Source organism: Cololabis saira, chromosome 4 (assembly GCF_033807715.1).
Source record: "Cololabis saira isolate AMF1-May2022 chromosome 4, fColSai1.1, whole genome shotgun sequence".
Lineage (NCBI taxonomy): Eukaryota > Metazoa > Chordata > Actinopteri > Beloniformes > Belonidae > Cololabis > Cololabis saira.
Window position 1 is genome coordinate 35,679,383 of NC_084590.1, and position 21,988 is coordinate 35,701,370.

A 21,988-nucleotide genomic window follows, 5' to 3' on the forward strand; every position below is an offset into this window, starting at 1 on the left:
TTAAAGGATCCTTACAGGATCAACGAACGGCCATTTCAGAGCAACTGGCTGCAGGCGATTAAACGTGTGGACTGGAATGAAGACATTATACAAAAATGCTCGCGTCCCAGACGTGGAAGGGGGAACCTCTTGCCTCAGGATGAGACGCCTAGACGCGTGAAAAATCGTCAGTATTTTACGCATTGGGAATGAGAGCGGGCTTTAAAAGTCATACAGGACCAGAGGGAGGAAGCACCTACTAAGGGACGTCTACTGTGGAAGCAGTAGGGACTAAAATACTGGTTATTCAAGGCTCCACTCGGGACGCTCGTCCTTATTTCCAGTGAGATTTGACCAGTGGAGACGCGCGTAAATACGCATTCCAACCATGGAAGACATCGCACGGCATTCCCAGCCTTCCTCGTGGAGGGATTGTTGCTTGGTGAAGCAGATCCGTAGATTGACCCCTGTTGGTTTTCAAAGTGAAATTAAAGAGTTGTCCAAACTATCCTTTCCAGTGGTGAGTTTCCTGTATTTGAACGAGCTGTCAGTGTCTAATATATAAAATGATTAGTCACCAGTATAATGAAACAACTTCTGTTTTTGAAGCTGTGCAGGACTGAATGAGGTGCTGAATGGTTTGAATTTGGAGTTAAAAGAATGTACAAACATAAAACAATTTAAGAAGATATATGAAGAAATTGTTTATTTGAGGTGTAAAAGTGAAGACTGTGTTTCAAGATCATCAGCTGTGTGTTCTGCTATTTCATCATGTTGTCTTTGTATCTTTATATACTTAGATATACGTATTATATTTATATCATAGTTATATATTATATTTATGATAGAGCTTACATCTGGTATTAAACAGGTTATTTTTGTAAAAATGATATAAATACAAATTAGTGTATAGTATAAAAAGTAAATACAGACATATAATTTGTTTAGCTGTGGAAAGGGGGCGGGATTAAATAAATTTATACTTCCCCCCCACTCCTTTTCGAACATGTAACTGAAATATGTGTTTAGATGTTGGTTTTTTGTCTTTATGTGGCTGAATGCCCACCTGTATTTGTTTTTCTTATCTTGTTTTTTTTCTTATCCATGTTCGAAATAAACAAAAACGAACGAAAGGTGCTGGCCACTAAATGATTGTATCAGATGATCTGATAAATATGTTTTTGTTGTCTTATCCACTTTCAATTGATTATTATTTCCTCCTCAGGTGATTGCCCAGCTCATGATTTTTGCTGTGAGTTTTGTCAGTACTGTTTTCTGTGGCCATTTTGGGAGGACGGAGCTGGCGGGAGTATCTTTGGCCATTGCAGTATGTACAGTGATGCTCTTGACATTAACCACTTCAGTCAGTTGAACAGTCTAATCCACCAGTGTCTTCCATCATCTCCTCAGGTCATTAATGTTACGGGTATATCCATTGGAACTGGTTTGGCATCAGCATGTGATACTCTGATATCTCAGGTAGGAACATAATGTTATATTATTCTTCATCAGTTAGGGCCGATAGCTTCTGGATACTTATAAATCTCTGGAATTTAAGTGTTTTTCAACAGAATCAGCAACATTTTTTATCCTTCTTTCTACCGTGGCTGATGTGGGCCTATCTGATCACTCCTGTGTTTTATTTGAGAGTATGATTTCAGTGCACACAAATGTCTCAACAGCAGTGATCTCAAAACAGTGTATAACTGAAAACAGCAGTGAGATCTTTAACCAGGTCTTCTCTCTAACACCTGCCCTGTCCAGGGGTTCAGTCAATGAGCTCGTCAGTAGCTTCAATGCTAAAATGTTAAATGTTATGGATACTATTGCTCACATTAAGGTGAAGGTTATCTCTGGTTATCTCCATGGCGAAATTCCCCACTGGTAAAAAAATGGGAAAAGAGTGTCGGAAAGCTAAGCGCAGATGGAGAAAAACAAATCTCCAGCTTTATTATGAAATCTATTAAACAAAACTTCACTCTTATAATTTACAACTGAGGAATGCGAGGGAGTCCTACTTCTCTGACATCATCATCAAAAACAGTCATAATGCTCAGGCCTTATTTACTACAGTTGACAGTCTAAGACCAAGAGAGTGGACCATATAATTGCAGCTCTTAGATCTTTACACAGGCTTCCTGTCTGTCACAGATATTAAAATCCTGCTGTTGGTTTATTAATTTCTGATCTCCTGGTCCATTATAAACCAACCAGAACCCTTAGATTGTAAGGGTCACGCCTACTTTCTGTATCCAGAGTCAGAACCAAACACATGGTAAATGCATTGAGGAGATTAATAACTGGATGTCCACAACTTTCTCGGGTCTTTACACCTGCTGCCTGTCCGTCAGAGGATAGACTTCATGGTTTATAAAGCTTTGAATGGTCCAGGACCAACATACATCCGTGACCTCCTGACCCAGTATAAACCTTACAGACCCCTCAGGTCATTTGGATCTAGTTTTTTATCAGCTCCCAGAATCAGAACCACACATGGAGAAGCTGCATTCAGCTTCTATGCTCCACATGTCTGGAGCAAACTCCCAGAAAGCCTCAGGCCACATTTACACGTAGCCGGGTATTTACAAAAACGGATATTTTCCCCTCTACGTTTTCAAAAATATCCTCGTTTACACGGACCCGCATGAAAACGCTGTTAACATCATGCCAGCCAATCAGAATCCTGGAAAAAACATCAACAAATGACACGTGTAACTTCCAGATTTATGGTTCCGCGTTACACCAACGCAGAGCCTACGGTGTAGGGTACGCGGCGACGCACACCGTACGGCGCGCATCGCCGCGTACCCTACGCCGTAGGCTCTGCGTCGATTTAACGCGGGACCATAATTCAGGCTTAACTTCCAAGACGGAACGAGTCTTTCGTTTGGAGTGACAGAGAAGTGCAGTTAGTTTTAAGTGTGACTTTAGAATATAAAATGGGTAAAATACAAGAAAATATTGACGGTGGCCAAACTAATTGTAAACACAGGTCGCACACATGACGCTGGTGACGTTTCTGGTGCATAATGTGACGTTCTGAAGCTTAAATCTCCGTTTTCCTCTGTTTTCCTCCGTTTTCCTCTGTTTAGACGCAAACGTGAAAAAGGAGTTTTTGAAAATCTCCACTTTGGCCGGAGTTTTCAGAAATGATCGTTTTTGGGGGCTTTGAGCTCCGTTTTCGTGTAAACGAACGGCCAAAACGCATGAAAACGCCTCCGTTTTTGCTCCGTGTAAACGGGGCCTCAGACAGTCAGTTTATTTAAGTCCAGGTTGAAGACACACCTATTTTCAGCTGCATTTGAGTAAAGCTCCAAATCTGCAGTTCTAAAAGCTAATCATATTTTAACTACTGATTTAATCCATTGTTCTTATTTCTTTCTTTTTTGTTTCATTTTAAATCTTGCTTTTTATTTATTTTTTAGTGTCTTTGTAAAGCACTTTAAATCAGGTCAGGGTAAGAATATACTTGAACATATTTGCAGACGTATGGGGGCGGTAACCTCCTGAGAGTTGGAGTCATCCTGCAGCGGGCCATCCTCATCTTGTTACTGGCATGTTTCCCCTGCTGGGCTATCCTCATCAACACAGAGCCCATTCTGATGGCTGTCAGGCAAGAACCAGAAGTAGCCAGGTGAGCTGTCTTATAATCCACCTCCACTTCTGCCTTCATGTACTAAAGGAAAGCATTTTCGTTCTGATGGAAAATTCTCTCTCTAGGTTGTCTCAGACGTATGTAAAGATCTTTATGCCGGCGCTTCCTGTGAGTATGTCTAAATTACATTACTGCTCATCAGTGAAGAACTGTTACTTGGCTTATAGATCATGCTGAATGTTTCATGTTTAATGCCACCCACATTATTCGATTCAACTTTATTGTCTTTACACATGTAAAATACAGGGCGACGAAATGCAGTTTGGCATCCAATCAGAGGTGTAAAACTAGCAAGTGCAGTATGTACAGAATAAACAGTATACACAGTTAAGAGTAGATATGCAGAGACGCAGATGGGTCTTCTTCATAAGAATGGAGGTATTGATAGTCCAGGACAGGTTGTCTGAGATGTGGAGAAAGCGACTTCTAAGTCTTCGGCAGGAAACCTCCAAATGTGAATGTTTCTCAGCTGTCGTAGAATACAATACAAACCTTATTCTCTTTTTTGCCTTTATGTTGACAGTTTTTACTCCCCAAATACAAATATCACAATATAAAAATGCCTTGTGGTGCTCACAGTGTCAAAGAAACTTCATTTCCAGTCATGATTTTATGTGAAATACCTGCAGTTTGAGACAATGTTTTTCAGTCTGAGTCAGACAGAATGTTTCACTTTCCCTTTCTATGGAAACCATTAACTTCCAGTCAGAGCTCCTTCTCCTAAAATTAGACGTCCTTCCCATGGAAAGATCTGGCAGTCAAAATTCACAACAAAGCAACAGCTTATTTCTTATTTAAACTTTTCTGGATTCATGTCAAACTTTTAAACAGCAACCAAGAGACAAGGGATGGGTAGAAGAAGCAATCCCACCGCAATTTCTCCTGAAATTGTTTTCTTTAGTTTTATTTGTGATGCTTCTCATGGCTACAGTTTAAACTTTGTAATTGTTCATTAAGACTGTTCTTTTAGTATTTCAAGATGTATATTCAAATTTACAAATTAAGTTTTGGTTTTCAAATAATAGTAGGTTGCATATGTTTTAGTTTAATTGGAACGTTGGATATATCCAGGCTCACAATTACTGTGTCCATTTACATCAGCAAAATAATGTTAACAGCCAGAAAATACAGTACAGATTGAGGGTGTAAACATTGAAAGAGTACACAAAACGAAATTTCTTGGGGTAATTATAGATGACAAGATTTGCTGGAAATCTCATATTAAACACATCCACAACAAAGTATCTAGAGGCATCTCAGTTCTTGCTAGAGCAAAGCAATTCCTGGATAGCAAATAACTCCACATTCTGTTCTGTTCCCTATTTTTGCCTTATCTAAGTTACTGTCTAGAGGTTTGGGGAAATACATATAAAAGTTCACTGCAACCAGTATTCATACTGCAGAAAAGAGCCATAAGGATAATTCATAAGGCTGGTTGTCGTGAACACACCAATTCCTTATTCTTCAATTCTAAAATAATCACATTTTTTGACATAGTAGAATTCCAAACTGCACATTTCATGTATAAAGCTATAGGAACAACTCAATACCATCTCACTTGCAGGAAATGTTTTATGACAGAGAGGGGAGGTATAATTTAAGGGGTACTCAGTCAGTGGAGTTAAACTATGGAACAGAATGGATTCAGAATTAAAACAATGTCCAAACATTAACCAGTTTAAAAACAAATATAAAAACATGATTCTCACGAGGTACAAAGAGGAAGGGGTTTAGCGGCTTTTAGGGGCCTACAGATAGCACTATTGGGTGAATGGGTAAATTTGTGTATATTTATGTGGGTATATATATATATATATATATATATATATATATATATATATATATATATATATATATATGTGTGTGTGTGATTATGTGTGTAAGTAGATATATAAATAGATATACTGTAGAGCAGATACAGTATAGTGTAAATAAGTATATTTATATAAATATTTATTTGGGCATGTGTGTACAAATGTATAGAAATATTCAACTATGTGTGTGTATGTAGGCATGTATAAGTATGTGTGTGAGTATAATTACAGTGTATAATAGTTATAATAATAATAATAATAATACTGTTATTTAGCAGTGTGAGTACGGTGTGTGAATATTTATAAATACAGGTGAAATGATCAGTGAATGGGGGTAGGACTAAATAAGTTTACACTTCTTCCTACTCCTTTTTTGGCACATGTAAATCAAAGGATGAAAGCATGAAATTTGTTGTTTTGTTTTCTTAAACTTCTCATGAAGTGTTGTTTTTTTTTTTTTACATGTACAAAAATAAAATAAATCAAATCAAATCCAATTTTACCACCACGCACTATACAAATCTTGCCATTACTAAAACTAGCCAATGAAGAAGCACTTTTGTAAAAACTTAAGAATGTAATTATGAATAGAACTGGTAAGATTAACCAATCTAAATCTACTAAAATAAAGATTTGGGACTATATTTCTGAATGAAATGTAAAATTCTAAAATATTTCAATATTTACAGGTCATATCTTTATTGAACAAGTATTATCATGAAACATCCCCAGATGGTTCCTGACATTAGGATATTTATTCTCCAGTTTGCAAACATTTTGAAATTCAGTGTTTATGTATTATGCATTTTATGTTTTTATGAATAAACGAGGAGTTCAAGTGAACTGATCATCTAAATTAGTACTACAAGCAGGTCATCTGTGCAAGATGTTTTGGCATCCTTTGTCCTTGAGTCTGTGTACAACAGTATTTAAATATCTCTTGTGTCCATGTTGTCCAGAAATGTACGACTCATCGCTTTCTCTTTTGTTGTATTGTAGGCTGCATTCATGTTTTCATTAGAATCAAGATATCTGCAAAACCAGGTAGGTCCACACGAACCAGAGGAACTGAAACATACAGCTTCATTGGTGATGAATGACTCAGACGACAAGGATATGAATATGAATATGAAAAAGCTTTAAAGGAGCTTGAGGCTCGGCTCTAATTATCGCAGCCATGGCAGCCTATGTTCCTGCTGCATTCTGCAGCCTACCTGGCAACCTCTGGTCGGGGGGAGGAGGGGGAGGGTACACGCCGCTCAACAATATTTTGAAAGTGACTGCAGTACCAGTTTTTTTCATTTCTTACAGACGGCTCCTTTAATGTCACCGAAGGGCAATTTGGTTTGCAATCACAGGACAACATGCATATCCCACTTCAAAACCACAATACAATAAATAAATAAATATAATAAAAACAGTCATCACATCACATTGTTCCCCCTATAGGATGTCAGAGCTCCCTGGACATGGAGGCTTTGGCTTACTGAGACTGAACTACACTTTTCTTTCAGGGCATCATATGGCCACAGGTAATCACAGGCGTCGTGGTGAATCTTCTTAACGCCCTCGTCAACTACATTGTTCTCTTCCCCTTAAAAATGGGAGTGGAGTGAGTATTTTTATTGGATTGCGCATGACTTTGTCAATATTATATGTACAGCTTGAATAACACAATTGCTGGATACTCTTGGCAGAGGATCTGCTATTGCCAATAGCCTCTCCCAGTTCTCCATGGCGGGGATCCTCTATGCTTATATCATGTGGAAAGGGCTTCACAAAGCCACCTGGGGAGGTGAGTCAGTCACACCGAACAGTGACCTTTCATTCAACCTGAGGCTCAGATTTTCTCCATCAGATTGTGTTGTAAAGAGTTATTGCAGTGATTAAGAAAACAGAAGACAGTGTGGTTGAGAAAGCCAGAACTCCATGAAGAGCTCACTGAACTGTTATTAGAATTACACAAACTGTGATAGATAATCAAAATAGGTGGGTTCATTTATCTATCTCGCCAACAGGCAGGCAGAAGACCTTTCTTAGCACTGGCTGAGTCCACCTGCATGCAATGAATAAACTAATTATCAGGCTCTCTCTCTCTCTCTCTCACACTCATACTCTCATACCATCCTTACCCTACCTGTATATAAGTTCTTGTTTATTCACCCAGCAATACAAAACAATGGTATTAGGTGGAAGGTGGCAATAATACAGCACATCTGACATAATACCTTTGTTCACTGTTCTAACTTCCACCACAGTCCATTACATTTTGGAGCTTTTACCTCTTGTAAAAGCTCCAAACAATCCCGAAACTAAAGGAAATGCCTTAAAGAATAATCAAACACAAAACAATTTCTAGAATATATATTTATTGTCATGGACGTCGGAACTATTTTCTGAGAGGGGGGGGCGGGATTTTTTTTGGGAGGGTCAGGGGAGAGACGCACACTTACATTATCAATGATTAACGAACTATAATGCAGCATCTTAATTGTTAAGAAAATGAAACGAAATAAATGAATGAATAAATCAAGCCTTTATTAAGACACATAGGCTATAAAAACAGCATTCAGAAAAAGAACAGTTTGCGCTCCAAAGGGCTTTCACACTTTTCCAAAAGTGGACCTTCTCTCAGTTGACCTGCTGATGAATTCTTCAAGCAGGGCCGAAACATCGCATTCATCAATAAGGTCACTATGCGCATTCATAATGGCCAAATGCGTGAGTCTTTCCTGCTTCATAGTATTGCGCAGCCAGGTTTTCAATCTGCGCAAGGCAGAGAAAGAGCGCTCGGATGCCGCGACAGATATGGGCAGGGCCAGACAGAGCTTTATGAGCTTCTCCACCTCCGACAGCATGGAGCGGGTTTGGGGCTGCAAGGTGTGCAGGATGGACACAACATCCTGAATGGTGATAACTTCTCGCCCCCTACACACGTCCCTCAGTATGTCCAGCTCAATGCTTAGCTGCTCTCGTGAGAAGGGGCTCAGTTCCGGGGAACCCACATCAACCTGTTTCCCTTGGGCCGCCTCAAGGACTGCCTGCTCTCGCCCTGCAGCTATGCAGAGTCCCTCCTGATCAAAACGCCGCTATGAAACGCCGCTATGAAACGCCGCTATGAATAGATACATAATATCTGTCTGTCTATATGTGTTAGTATTTGTTGCATTATTTCAACATATACAATTACAGGCTGATGAGTTAAGCTATGTGTTATTTAAAAATACTGTTGGCATTATTATTATTTATTTATTTACCCTCTATGTTCCCCAACTCCCGTTCCTCCTCCTCCGCTGTATGGCGAAAACGTGCTGGGGTCTTGCTTGTGCGCGCTGGATGAGGAGGCTTTAAGTTGTAGCGCTCTGCGTACTGCTTGGTCTTGTCCACAAGGTCAGCGAAGGTGTCATCCTGTCGCAGTGAGTTGAGTCGCTGGCAAAGAAGTTTCGCAGCTTCCACTGATCCAAGGGCTGTGACCTTGATGCCTTGCAGTGACCGAGCCACGGATTCACACGGAGTAAACATGGTAACGCAGGTAAACAAACCAAAGACTGTGCGCGTAGTGGTGCCCTTTTTGAGCAATCCTGCCACTTTGGCACGCGTCTCCCCCTTGACAGTCCTGTCACTCTCCAGGGTCCTGAATGTCTGCAGCATCTCTCCATAGCAGGCCAGCAACCGTGACAGTGCCACAACTCTGACGCACCACCGAGTTGGACACAGGGCAAGCAGGTTTATCACTTCTCCACATCCAAAAAGAGACTGGTATAATGTTTTTCTCTTTGCTGAATCATTAATAACAACAGTGACTTCTCGAACGAAGTTTAGTGTATCAGCAACAAGGCGCACTTCTTTTGCCACTTCTTGTAACACTAAATCCAGAGAGTGATTTGCGCAGTGAACAAACACGGAGTCAGGACATGTTTCCTTTAATCTTGCCTGCACTCCCGTGAACCTCCCAGACATGTTGCTGGCTCCATCAAAACAGTAGCCTTTCAGCTTCTCCATTGGTAAATTGAGCCGAACAAGGACATCTTTTATGCACAAAAACAGCATCTCTGCTGTTGTGTCTGGGGGGTTGTAAAAGCCTAGAAAGAAATTCTGAATGTCCAGATTGTGATCAGCAAACTGTATATTGCATGAAAACTGTTCTTTGCCACTGAGGTCGGTGGTCCCATCAGCAGTTAAGCCAAAAAAAGGACTTTGGGATGCTTTAGCTCCGATTTTTCTCTGAATGTCATGCGCAAACAGCTCCAGAATTTCATTTTGGATGCTGCCAGACATCCAATTGTCTCTTCTTTTCATCCAGTTCTCCAGGTCAGGATCAGTGCGTACCCTTTCCACCATTAGCTGCCATAACACCCCATCCCGATTTGCAGCCCCTCTCAGAGGGAGTCCCTGGCGCCCCAGGAATCTTACGCAGCTGAAAATGAGCTCCAGCATTTTCCGCGCTGTTCTCTGCTCTTTAGCAGCGGCCTCAGAGAGTAGTGCATTAATTGGCGTTGTTTTCAATGCAGCCAATCTTTGCATCGCATCTAAATGAATGCGAGTCTTCTTGTGTTCTCTGATCTTCTCTGTTGCTTTTCTCCAATTTGAAAAGCCTTTATCTTTCAAAAACAGACTGTCAGTGTCTGACCCGACCAACTTGCTTTTGACAGCTGACCTGCACACACCACACACAATGCCATCACTGACCGCAATGTACTCCAGCCACCGCCACTCTCTGAACCAGGCGGCCTTGCAGGAACGACTGAAGTTCTCACCGCTGAACTTCCTGACATGAAAATTGTAATCCTGTGGTGGTTTGAAGGATATCGCCTCTTGGCTAGCACCGGGTAGTGCTGGGGAGGGAGGACGAGGACCGCCGGTTCTTTCGGCTGCCTGCTGCTGTCCGGTTGCTGGGACACAGGGTCCAGGTGTCTGTCTCGGACGTTTAGCTGCCGCACCCCCCGCACCCCTAGTTCCGACGTCTATGTTTATTGTGTTGTCAAACATCTGACAACTATGCCACAAAACAGTAATTATTCTAACTCTAACTGTAGTTATTCTAACTGTAGTTATTCTATCTATCTGTAGTTATTCTAACTCTCTATCTTTGTCTCTGAAAAACTATGTACAATGTCTGTCTGTCCACCTCACAGCAAGCACCACATTTTTAGATAAAATAACCAAATGTATTTCTTTCTGGTGTCACTGGATCCCACAAAATCCTGGCAGACCATCTTCATGTCCAGCTTATCAAGTCTTTCTTTATGGACATTACATATGACAACACTGTTGAGTCTTTCTTGTGCCATTGTTGAACGTAGCCAAGTCTTCAGCCTACGCAGTGCACTGAAACTTCTCTCGGCTTCACATCAGGACACTGGTACCACCAACAAAATCCTGATGAGAACCTCCACCTGATCGAACAACTCCCTTACTTCCACTGGCAGCCCCCTGAGTATCTTTGCTGCTTCCTCACTGCTGCTATAGGGATATTTGCTGCGAAACAGAGGCAACTGCACAGGAAGTGAAGCTCTGTTTAGCCCAGGGTATTGGGCTAGAGCATCATCAAACTGCCCAATGAGGAGGGCACTCTCCACCTTTTGCAGGATCTTCAGACTCTCCTGGTCAAATCACTCTCTAAACTGAACCTCCACACAGTCCAGCACTTTGAAAAACTCCACCCTGTAATGATCCACTGCTTTCCCTGCAAAGCGTCTTGAGTGTGTCATCTCAATGGAGTCAATAGAGTCAATCAGTGTGATGGCTTTCTCATATAGTGCCATGTAACTCTTGTCATTTCTCTTTCCCTGAAGAGAGAACCTCACATGTTCAACTGCAGCCTGCATTCCAGAGACAGTCTGCGTTTTCTTCTGCAGTGAACTGTTAAGACATTCCAGCTCTCCGACAACAGCAGAGGCAAGTGTGAGGCCCAACACAGTCTTCCCTTTGGAGAAGTGCTCAAATAAGCCACTGGCAGTTGATGCTGTCTTTGATGTGCTTTTGGCCATCTCTTCTAAGCTGCTGAGAACCCGCTCATACTGCCCTAGCACAGCTATTACAGCAGAATTTCGCACAGTCCACCTTGTTGGGCACAGTGGTTTTATGGTGGTGAGAGGAAGCTGAGGAGTGTTTTCACAGGTAGCAATGTTTTCAAATATGCTCTTGAACTTCCCTGACTGACCAAAAAGGATGCCCAACTGGTGAATCCAAGAAAGGCAGTCCCGCATCAGTAAGGATGCTGAGCAGCCGGCTTGTGTAATCAAATTTACACAACTTGCACCACAATGGACATACAGGGCTAATGGCTGTTGCCTCCGCAGGATTGCCTGTGCACCTGTGTACAATTCTGACATATTTGCTGCACCATCATAAGTCTGCCCACGTAAGCCAGACATAGGCAGATTGAGCCTCAACAAGACATCAGCAGCCACCTTTGCAATGCCCTGACCTGTTGTCTTAGAAACCCGATAAAGCCCAACACAAACTTCATGTGGAACAAGATCATGATCCACATAGCGCAGACAGACACTCTCCTGTTCAGCACCATAGACATCACGAGTACCATCAACAATAACTGAAAACTGGAAAACAGGAAGAGACCTTATTTCAGCTGCAATGCTTCGAATTATTGTGTTGGCCATGATGGACAGAATTTCATTCTGTGATTTTGGGCCTGTGTTGGAAGTGTTGCGTTCTGTTAACCACTTAAGCAGAGCTGGATCATCCTCCTCTGGCCCTTTTAACAGCTGATACAGATTACCACTTTCCTCATGGTGACCTCTTAAGGCTTGTCCCTGTCTGGCAACATGCCGCACAGAACTGACAATCTTGCCAAAGCAATGCCTTGCTACCTCCTGCTGTTTGGCCCATGTGCTGGATAACTGGGTACTGATTGGATTCAACTTATGTGCACTCACACTTACATAATGTTGGTGGGCTTGAGAGTTTTGGTGTACTGAAAACTTCTCAATAGCCTTTTTCCAGTTTCTGAATCCTGCGCTGATGAAAGCCGTATCAGCCCTTTGTCCAAAAGATGACTGGTGTGAAAATCCTTTGCTGCAGTAGAAACACAGGACTCCTTTCACAGACGGGATGTAATGTAGCCATGGAAAATCGCGAAACCATTTCTCTTGGAATGCAAGAGACTTGTTTGCGAGAGTTTGCGTTTCTATGCATTGGGGAGGTGGTTGATACGGCTTTGTGCAGTCACTGAGGTCTGAACTTAAGCATGCTGTAGTATCTCCTCCTCCTGTCCCTGATGTGCTGCTGCTTGCTGTGTCTCTCTCTCCTCTCCCTGTGCTGGTACTGCTGCTGCTTGCTGTGTCTCTCTCCTCCCTGTGCTGGTACTGCTGCTGCTTGCTGTGTCTCTCTCTCCTCCTCCTGTCCCTGATGTGCTGCTGCTTGCTGTGTGTCTCGCTCTTCTCCCTGTGCTGGTACTGCTGCTGGCAGGAAGATCCTCAGCATTATCTGATTATCTGATGTCACTGACCCTGACCCTGAAAACTGTGTTCCCTAAAATAAAAACAAGGCATTTCCTTTTATCACAACTACAAAAACATAATATAACAAGAGTATTGCCTTTAAAATACTATAAAGGAGATCTAATTTCATCACATTATTGAACAAATGCTCAAAAAACTGACCTGAGAGTCCTGGCTCTGGCTCTCTGTGCACTGTTGTATCACCTGACCTTGCTGTGCCTAATGAATCCATTATGAAACATTTTCATAAATACTTCATTCCTTTCTTATTGATATCTTATATCAAATTGTCATCTGAGACCTTCACACTTACTTGGCATTTTGGTGCACTGAAAAATGTGCCAATGTCTTTATTTTTTCTTTTCTCTGCCATTTCAACTGACCTGGCTGACTGACACACACACACACACACACACACACACACACACACACACACACACCAATATTTTTTACTATCAAATGTGTACAACTCCAGAATGAATATCATGTGTAATAATAGGATCTGACACTTGTGACAATACTAAAACAATCTGTTGAAAATTCATTAAATTGTGATAATTTAATTTGAGATTGACAGGAACTGCAACATTTGACTCAGAAATTAAAAAAATCACTTTTAAAGCCTTTGTAAACCCTCTGGAGCTAGTAAAGTAGCTCCTCTCCCCTCCCCTCCTCTCCTTTCCATCTGTGACCAACACTATTTGTGGCTTTTAAGTTAGCTTAACAGCACTCGTAATTTAGCAGGCTTTTTGAACAATGCAGGATATATTTTGCAGACAGCCTGGACCTGGCGCTTTTTGTAAATAGGATGTGTGTTGTTGTAACTTATGTCACTATATCTATGTGGCATACTCACCTTTTACACCGCGACTGCGGTGTGTAATTGGCAGGCTCCGTTGCCGAGTGTTGGTGTGTGCGTGTCTGTGTGTCTGTGTGGACTAAACCATTTCTAGGAATGGGAGGGGGGGGAATAAATCTTTAAAGATGTGTATAGCACATTATTGCATGATTATAATGAGCACGGCTTACATTGCGCTTTCAATAAATACTACTGCATTGTTCAAAAATTATTAATTCTGTCTCAAATTATTCTAGGGGGGGACAGCCCTTGGTCAACCAGGAACTCCTCTAAAACAGATGTAAAAAGCCTAATGCATCTATCAGTCGCTGCCAAAAAATTAGAGCAATCTCCAGACATTCAATAAGTTTCTTCTTTTTCTTTTTTTTAACGTTATTGCATTATGTTTCTTCTACTTTTTTGTACCTATACGCCAGCATCAGGGTGGACAGCAAAGAAAGAATTTAATTGCACAGAGAACTTGCTTTCCTGTTGTATATGACATAAACATCTTGAATTTTAAAGGGGACCTATTATGAAAAACATGTTTTCTCTTGCTTTAACATATATAAAGTGGTCTCCCCTCAGCCTGCCAACTCAGAGAAGGAGGAAAGCAACCAAATTCTGCAGTGTCTGTATCTTAAGGATGGTTGTTTGAGGACCCAGACGCAGGAGAGCGGAAGGCAGGAGTTCCAAAAAATAGGGTTTATTTAACAAAAAAACAAGAACCAAAAGGGCTGCCTGGCAGGATCAAAAAGGACCAGGATCATGAACAGGAAAACTGAAGACGAGAACATGGAGGGAGCAAACAGTACGGACCGACAGGGAGCAGGGAAAGACCAGACCAGATATACACAGGGGATAACGAGACTCGGCGGGGAACTTGGCTTGGGGGCAGGCAGGACACGAGGAGCCGGCTGAGGGGGAACCCGTGTCCTCGGCGCTGACTGAGGGGGAACCCGGGTCCTTGGTGCTGGCCGCGGGGGGTCCAGGACCACCCCCGAAACAGGAACAGAGCGAGGTGCGTCCGGGACCCCCACCAGAACAGGCTGGGGCTGGAGCCGCTGTCGTCGTCGTCGTCTCCCCTGGGGCTGAGAACACCCGGGCCCCCCTCGAGCCAGGCGTGTTCCCCAGAAGGGAGACTCCTCTTCCTCCTCCTCCTCCTCAGGGTCCTGCCAACCAGGAATCGAGAGTTCTGCCTCCCGGTAGACATATTGCCAGAAGGCAAAACTTTCTCCCGCTTGGTTCATGCTGGTCAGTCCGTTCCGTCAAGGATGGTTGTTTGAGGACCCAGACGCAGGAGAGCGGGAGGCAGGAGTTCCAAAAAACAGGGTTTATTTAACAAAAAAACAAGAACCAAAAGTGCTGCTTGGCAGGATCAAAAAGGACCAGGATCATGAACAGGAAAACTGAAGACGAGAACATGGAGGGAGCAAACAGTACGGACCAACAGGGAGCAGGGAAAGACCAGACCAGATATACACAGGGGATAACGAGACACAGGTGCGAACAATCAGGGCAGAACAGAAAACACAACTGGGGGAAATGTCAAACTCTGACACTGTACTGCCGCCCGGATGAGCCATCCAGTGTGATGTGGCTTCTACGAGCCGTTCAAATTCTGCTCCCTTTCATTACGTAACCAAAATGCAATTTGCATCGGTTGGCCTCCGAATGCGTGAAACCACGCCCACAACTAACTCTGGCCGGAACAGGAGCTTCCGCCGGAGCTTCCGCCATTTTTTCGTAGCGGTGTATCGCATCATTCAGGCAGCCAATCAGCACAGTGCCTCATTATCATAGCCTCCCCGCCCACTCAGAATCCTGCATAGATAATGAGGTTAGAGAATGGGAAGCTAAAGACATGGTTTAGAGGCTGAATTTCTAATTTATTTAGCAAAAACAATCAAAAGCTTGTTATTAAGACATTCAAGGCCTGTTTAAAATAGGGATTAGATGCCATAATAGGTCCCCTTTAACGTGATACACGTCCGTTACACACGGCTGCAGCTCGACACAGCACCCACAATGACAAAATAAGTAAAATAACAACGACAAGAGTGACAAAGAAAACAAAATCTGACACAAATCACTATCACAGCTCTGCAGTGAAATAGTTTGCTTAGTTTCATGTTAAAGCAGCTCAAAGGAGCATCTGATTTTAAATTCAGCAGGTCCCCATATTTGCGTGGAGGGGAAGTCGCTTTTATGACACTGAGATTTGTTTGGTCTTTATATTGGTCCTTCTAATTTTTTCTTTTACTTTCTTCAGTCTCAGTTGCATCTGCCATGATTGTTTGTTGTAGCTCTGGGAGTGAGATTCATGTGACTAAGTGCTGCAAAGTGATACATAGGTGTGGCATGAAACGGCAATGGGAGGCCAAAGTTAGGGAGGCCTTTTATTTTTTGATTGTATGTCAGAGGTCTCAGAAATTCATGTATCAAATATGAGACATCTGGCATCATGGGGTTTGATGAAAGTGAATTTCTCAAAAGAAGAAGAATGGTCGTTGCACCTTCTCAAGACATATTCTTCCTTGTTCAATAACGATTTGTGAATAGGAACAGGCATATGCAGAGCTTTCTCCATGTGGGTCCAGCATCACAAAAAGCTCAGTCAAAAGTTTATATAGATGGCAAGGATGTCAGAGCTCTGCTGGTCTATTAGGACGGACGAGATGACGAGATGATGGATAGATAGTGATTAACGGCTCAATCATTAACAGTGTGATAGTGTGATTTCTTCTGTTTTCTTATTTATTATAAGTCACGTAAGTTGTTGCTGTGTTATGTATATGTGTGTTTTCTTTGTTTTGTTTTTTTGCCATAGGCTGGAGTAAGGAGTGCCTCCAGGACTGGGGCTCATACATCCGTTTGGCTATCCCCGCCATGGTTATGTTGTGTGCTGAGTGGTGGACTTATGAGATTGGAGGTTTTCTGGCAGGTAAGATTATGGTTTCAGAGTTTACACGTTCACTGAAACTGGTCCAGGTTCTAATAGCTGCCTGTCTTTTGCAGGTCTTATAAGTGAAGTGGAACTTGGAGCTCAGTCAGTTGTGTATGAGCTGGCAAGTGTTGCTTACAATGTGAGCTCAGTCATGCAAAACAACTATCTCTCCGACAAACAATGAATACATAACACATACTTCTATGTATGAGAGAAACGATGTACCGATACATTCACTTCGTGCAATATTCTTTCGGTAGTTCCCTTTGGGTTTCAGTGTGGCGGGAAGCGTGAGGGTTGGAAACGCTCTGGGAGCTGGAGAAACGGAGCAGGCCAAGCTGTCTGCAAAGACCGCCATATTCTGTGCAGGTCAGTATGTGGGTATGATGATGAAAAATATGTAACAATGCTGCATATGTGACTGAAAGATACTTGGATGTAAATGGAAAAAAAGACAGTGAACACTTTCTTCTCCCCTTGGTATAATCGTAAGTTGCACCTTCAGCTGGGGATAGCTTTAAAGCTTTCAGCTTTATAGAGACAATATTTATTCTGGCTGTAATATTGTCAAGCTAAATTCAAGTTGCTCTTTACTGCAGGGTTGGTGTCTGTATGCTTGTCAGTTCTCATCGGCAGCCTGAAGGACCACATCTCGTATATCTTTACATACGATGAGTGAGTGGAAGTTGAACATTCAAGTCCCCTACTGTTACTGTATTAAGAAAAAAAGAAACACTCTCAAGTGTGTCTTAAAGTCACACAAAGTTGGCCTCAACTCTTCTTCTACGACCTTTAACCACTACATTATTCATTATCTACACGGAATTTTGTGAACTTTGCATACATATTTGTTCATACATTAACTCGATGTAAATGTTTGTAGCAGTTAACTCAGTTACTGTGCAGCATCACTAAAACACCTGGGTTCAGATGAAATACACTTTTTCTACTTGTCTGACAGTAAAAATATCAATGGGAGTCTCTCTTCTTTCAGACTAATCAGAGAAAGAGTTGCAGACATCGTTTCTTTTTATGCTCCATTCCTGTTCCTAGATGCCATAAATGCAAGTATCTTTGAAACCATTCCAAATAATATCTTGTGATCTTCTGGTATATTTACATATTTATTCCATTCATGTAGTTTTTTTGGGCCGATTGTAATCACGTTTATTCTCTATGCAGGCTGCCTGTGGTGGTATCATAAGAGGAGCAGGTAAACAGAACGTAGGAGCTATCTGCAAATTTTTGGGATATTATGGCGTTGGTTTTCCTGTTGGGGTGCCACTGATGTTCGCAGCTAAATTAGGAATCAAAGGTAGGGTCTACAGGGCAAAAGTGGGGCTTAAAGGTGACCTATTATGGCATTTAATGTATATTTTAAACAGGCCTTGAATGTCTTAAAAACAATGAAAAGCGTGTTTTTTCTACATAAATGAGGAATTAAGGCTCTGGGTCATGTCTTTATTTTTGCCGCTTCTAACCTCCTTCTCTATGAGGGATTCTGAGGGGCGGGGAGGCTATGATAATGAGGCTCTGTGCCGATTGGCTGCCTGAATGACGTGTAGCAGGGGAGGGAACAAAGCCTCACTCCGGGCAGAAGAGCAGTCGGCTGCGTTCATTATTAAACCGCGTCCCATGCGACCGAGCGTCAGCGACAAAATAAATTCCATTGCTTTATTTTCTATTGGACTGTCCTAACTGGCCACGAGTTTAACGGTTTCAGTGTGGACAGAGAGCGTCCGATATCACGCAGCTCCACGCGATAGTCGGACACTCACATGCAGTTATGACACGGTGTAAACGACTCCCTGGGATCTTAAAGCCTGAATTACGTTTCTGCGTTAAATCGACGCGTACCCTACGCCGTAGGCTCTGCGTTGGTGTAACGTGGAACCATAAATCAGCCATTAGTTACCTGAAGGGGGGAACGGTTCACCTCGTCTTCACACTAATTCACACAGGAAGATTTAATTGAATTCTAAAAAGGTACACCACAGTTATTTACTCCGATTCCTCATCATTTCATTTCTTATGATACAACACAAATGAATCATGTTAACTGTAAAGAAATCACAACCGCATTTCAGTGGCTCCCCTCCAGGCGGCGCTACCGCTGCGTTGCCTGCAGGACTGAGAGGAGGAGAGCTACTTTTGTCCCTAAAGCTACCCTGCTTTTTAATTCCAGCTTCTAAACTCCATCCCCCACACCCCCCACATACTCTATACTCCCGTTGGACTGTTTACATCCACTGTCGACACTTTATACTGACACTTTATACATTATATTTTATCTATGCAACTACAGTCCCTCTAATGTAAATTTTCTATTGTAAATTTTTTTTTTTTTTTACAATCTTATATTTATATATATTTGTACATAACGAAACATGCCCCATTTATCTGTTCATTTATTCTATTTTATTACTTATTTTATTTGATATTTTCGACATCTTGCTGCTCAGTTGTCTTGCAATTGCCCCTCGGGGATAAATAAAGTTTTCTGAATCTGAATCTGAAACAACACTGAATGTTCACAAATGGCAACTTTATTGTTAAAAAAATAAAACATAAGTTGTATATAAATAACATTTATGCACTATTGCTGGCTCAAGGAAGGACCGTGCGTCTTCTGAAGGTTTCGTTGAACAGCTTCAGGTGCATTGCTTGGAAGATCTGAAACCATAAACAGAAAAAAATGTATTACTAATAGAGCTCCGGTGTTACCTAACGAGTAACGCCGGAGCTAAGCTAAATACTTAGCCCATGCAAAAATCATACTTGTAGACAAGTATAAATAACATAAAAAATTTACGTCACTTACCGCTGACTCGTGTGCAGTTGCCGGGTCCGTACTGTTGGTACTGATCCTTTTATGAGGGTAAGTGTCGATGCAAAACCAAATTTTTACTGTCCCTCATTGTTGAAACAGCTACACAATACACTGCTTTGAAACAATGGTGGAGGCTCCGGCCAGCGGAGTTAGTTGTGGGCGTGGTTTCATACGGCGGAGGCCGACCTATGGAAATCGCTCCTGTAGTTACGTAAGGACGGGAGCAGAATCTGAACGGCTCGTAGAAGTCACATGACACTGGAAGGATCATCCGGGCGGCTGTACAGACACTGCAGAATTTGGTTGCTTTCCTCCTTCTCTGAGTTGGCAGGCTGAGGGGAAACCACTTTATATATGTTAAAGCAAGAAAAAACATATTTTTCATAATAGGTCCCCTTTAAGGATTTGAGTTCACCATCTTTTTTTTAGGAGTTAGAATGCAATAACTAATAGTAAAATGAAAAAGCTTTTTTTTTTATATTCCCCAGGTCTGTGGACAGGCTTGTTTTTGTGCGTATCACTGCAATGCACATTCCTGGTTTTCTATCTGAGCAGGTTGGACTGGAAGACGGTCACAACTGAGGTTTGTAATCAGAGGTAAATGCTCGTCTAACTCGCCCAGGGATGGTGCTTTATGAACATTTGGATTGTTTTTTTTCCAGGCACTGACACGAGCGGGGGTGTCTGACAGCTCCACTGATGCAGGTAACAGACTCGCATGAACAACTTTTTATCATATTGTTACCCTGGAGGAAGTATTCATGTTTTGCTCTTTACCTGCATCAGGAAACCTTGTGTACCAGAAAATCTGAATGTATTAACCTTGTTTACGTGTTTTTAGATAGGTGTCAGCTGTGAATTGTCTGGTACTGATAAATACCGGAGTCTATTTTCCTACAAACATACTTCTATAACAGATGCTCCATGAAAAGGCATGAAAAGTGGAGTTTAAAAGCTGTATCGGGTTCAGATTTAAACAACACGAGAGCTTTGCGATAAGAAAAGACTTCTTTGATATTTAACACCAGCGGTGAAGTGCAGTATACTTTCAGCGTATAACCCTGGAAGCAGTATGTGTGAGAGCCACAAACTGAATAACATAGGAGTATATAAACATAAAAGCATGTCTGGGGGATATTCTCACAATCAGAAGAAAAACAGTAAACAGTTCTCTTTCTAACTCCGTTCGGTATCTCAGCCTATAGGAGAGCGCCTCTCATGCGGTCGCACTACGGAAGCTCCAATGATACTCCATCTGTCGGAGACAGATCAATGACAGCAGTGATAGGAGAGCCCGCCCCTCTCCATTATATTCCACTGCCGTCAGTTGTACCGACATTCTTGCTTTCTTCGCCGCGAGTGTAACTACAAGCTCTCCTCAGTCAGCCCGACCAGATCTGTCCCCTGCTTCAGCTCACAGACGAGCCCTAAAGGACGTCGTCGCAGAGCGCTGGTCAGACTGGTAGGTCACCCTGTCAGTCTGCTATTTTTAGTCCGGGTGAAGCTTGTTCCCCGGTGCCCGCAGCTTACACTTGCTAACTTGTGTTTAGGACCAGCTAGTAGCCCTTATCCTCTACTAGCCCGTCCGTCGGGGATAGCTAACGCGTCGTGGCGAGCGCCTCCCGTCGTTCTAGCAGCTTACACCTGCTAACCTGAATCTAAGACCGGCTAGTAGCCTTTACCCCCTACTAGCCCGTCTGTCGAGGGGATAGCTAACACGTCGAGGCGAGCTCATCCCGTCAGTCTAGCAGCTTACACCTGCTAGCTCCCTCCCAACACGTTCACCACCGGGAGCCCCGTCAAGGCGGCTTTTTTCCCGGTCTCATGGCGACAGCCTCGGGAACGAGTGCCGGGAAAACCCCCGAGTCTTCATCCTGCTCTTGCCCAGCGGCATGTGGCTGTTACATCTCGGGCAGACGGTCACCATCTCTGCATCGCGTGCATGGGAGTGGGCCACGCTAAAAACGCTCTCGCTAACCCTGAGTCGTGCGTGACCTTCTCCGGTATGCCGGTTAAAACCCTGGAGAGGAGACTGCGCGTTGCCGCCGCTCCTAACTCCGACACCTCCCTCCCCTCGAGTGGCGCGGGGCCGGATGACAAGCCTCCAGCGCCGGAATGGGGTGACATTATGGACTCGTCCAACCTCCAGCTGCTCACCCAGCTCGAGCAGGACGTGCTGATGTGCGGCGGAGACGAGGAGGACGACGACGCTGCGTCTGACCTCCTCGCCGACGATCATGATGAGGATGATGATGAAACTATCCTCCCTCAGCATTCCAGGCATCCCAGCGCTCAGAGCGGGTCGGCTCTGCAAGCGGGCTGCAGCTAGACTTGGCCTTGAGTGGCCGGCTCCCCAGGCTGGCCAGGGACCCGAAAGGGATTTCTACGACGGGAAAGTCCTTCCCACCTCACAAGCGCCACCAAACAGCTCTTGCCTGCGGTCCCAGTGTGCGTCAGGGGGA

General features: G+C 43.0%; 1 protein-coding gene across 2 annotated transcripts in view; it reads left to right on the forward strand.

Annotated features, from left to right (window-relative positions):
* Positions 1–29: 29 nt before the first annotated feature.
* LOC133441875 (multidrug and toxin extrusion protein 1-like) overlaps positions 30–21,988 on the forward strand; it is a 29,771-nt gene continuing 7,812 nt past the window's right edge. The window contains exons 1-16 of one of the 2 annotated variants that reach the window (XM_061719605.1): positions 30–499; positions 1,205–1,306; positions 1,390–1,458; positions 3,465–3,613; positions 3,700–3,742; positions 6,448–6,492; positions 6,963–7,060; positions 7,146–7,243; positions 16,580–16,693; positions 16,768–16,835; positions 16,957–17,065; positions 17,296–17,371; positions 17,691–17,760; positions 17,879–18,011; positions 20,015–20,109; positions 20,189–20,231. In XM_061719605.1, the coding sequence (XP_061575589.1) occupies positions 368–499; positions 1,205–1,306; positions 1,390–1,458; positions 3,465–3,613; positions 3,700–3,742; positions 6,448–6,492; positions 6,963–7,060; positions 7,146–7,243; positions 16,580–16,693; positions 16,768–16,835; positions 16,957–17,065; positions 17,296–17,371; positions 17,691–17,760; positions 17,879–18,011; positions 20,015–20,109; positions 20,189–20,231 (1,444 nt within the window). In that variant the 5' untranslated portion in view covers positions 30–367. The remainder of the gene's footprint in view (positions 500–1,204; positions 1,307–1,389; positions 1,459–3,464; positions 3,614–3,699; positions 3,743–6,447; positions 6,493–6,962; positions 7,061–7,145; positions 7,244–16,579; positions 16,694–16,767; positions 16,836–16,956; positions 17,066–17,295; positions 17,372–17,690; positions 17,761–17,878; positions 18,012–20,014; positions 20,110–20,188; positions 20,232–21,988) is intronic. The other variant, XM_061719606.1, reaches the window with a different exon arrangement.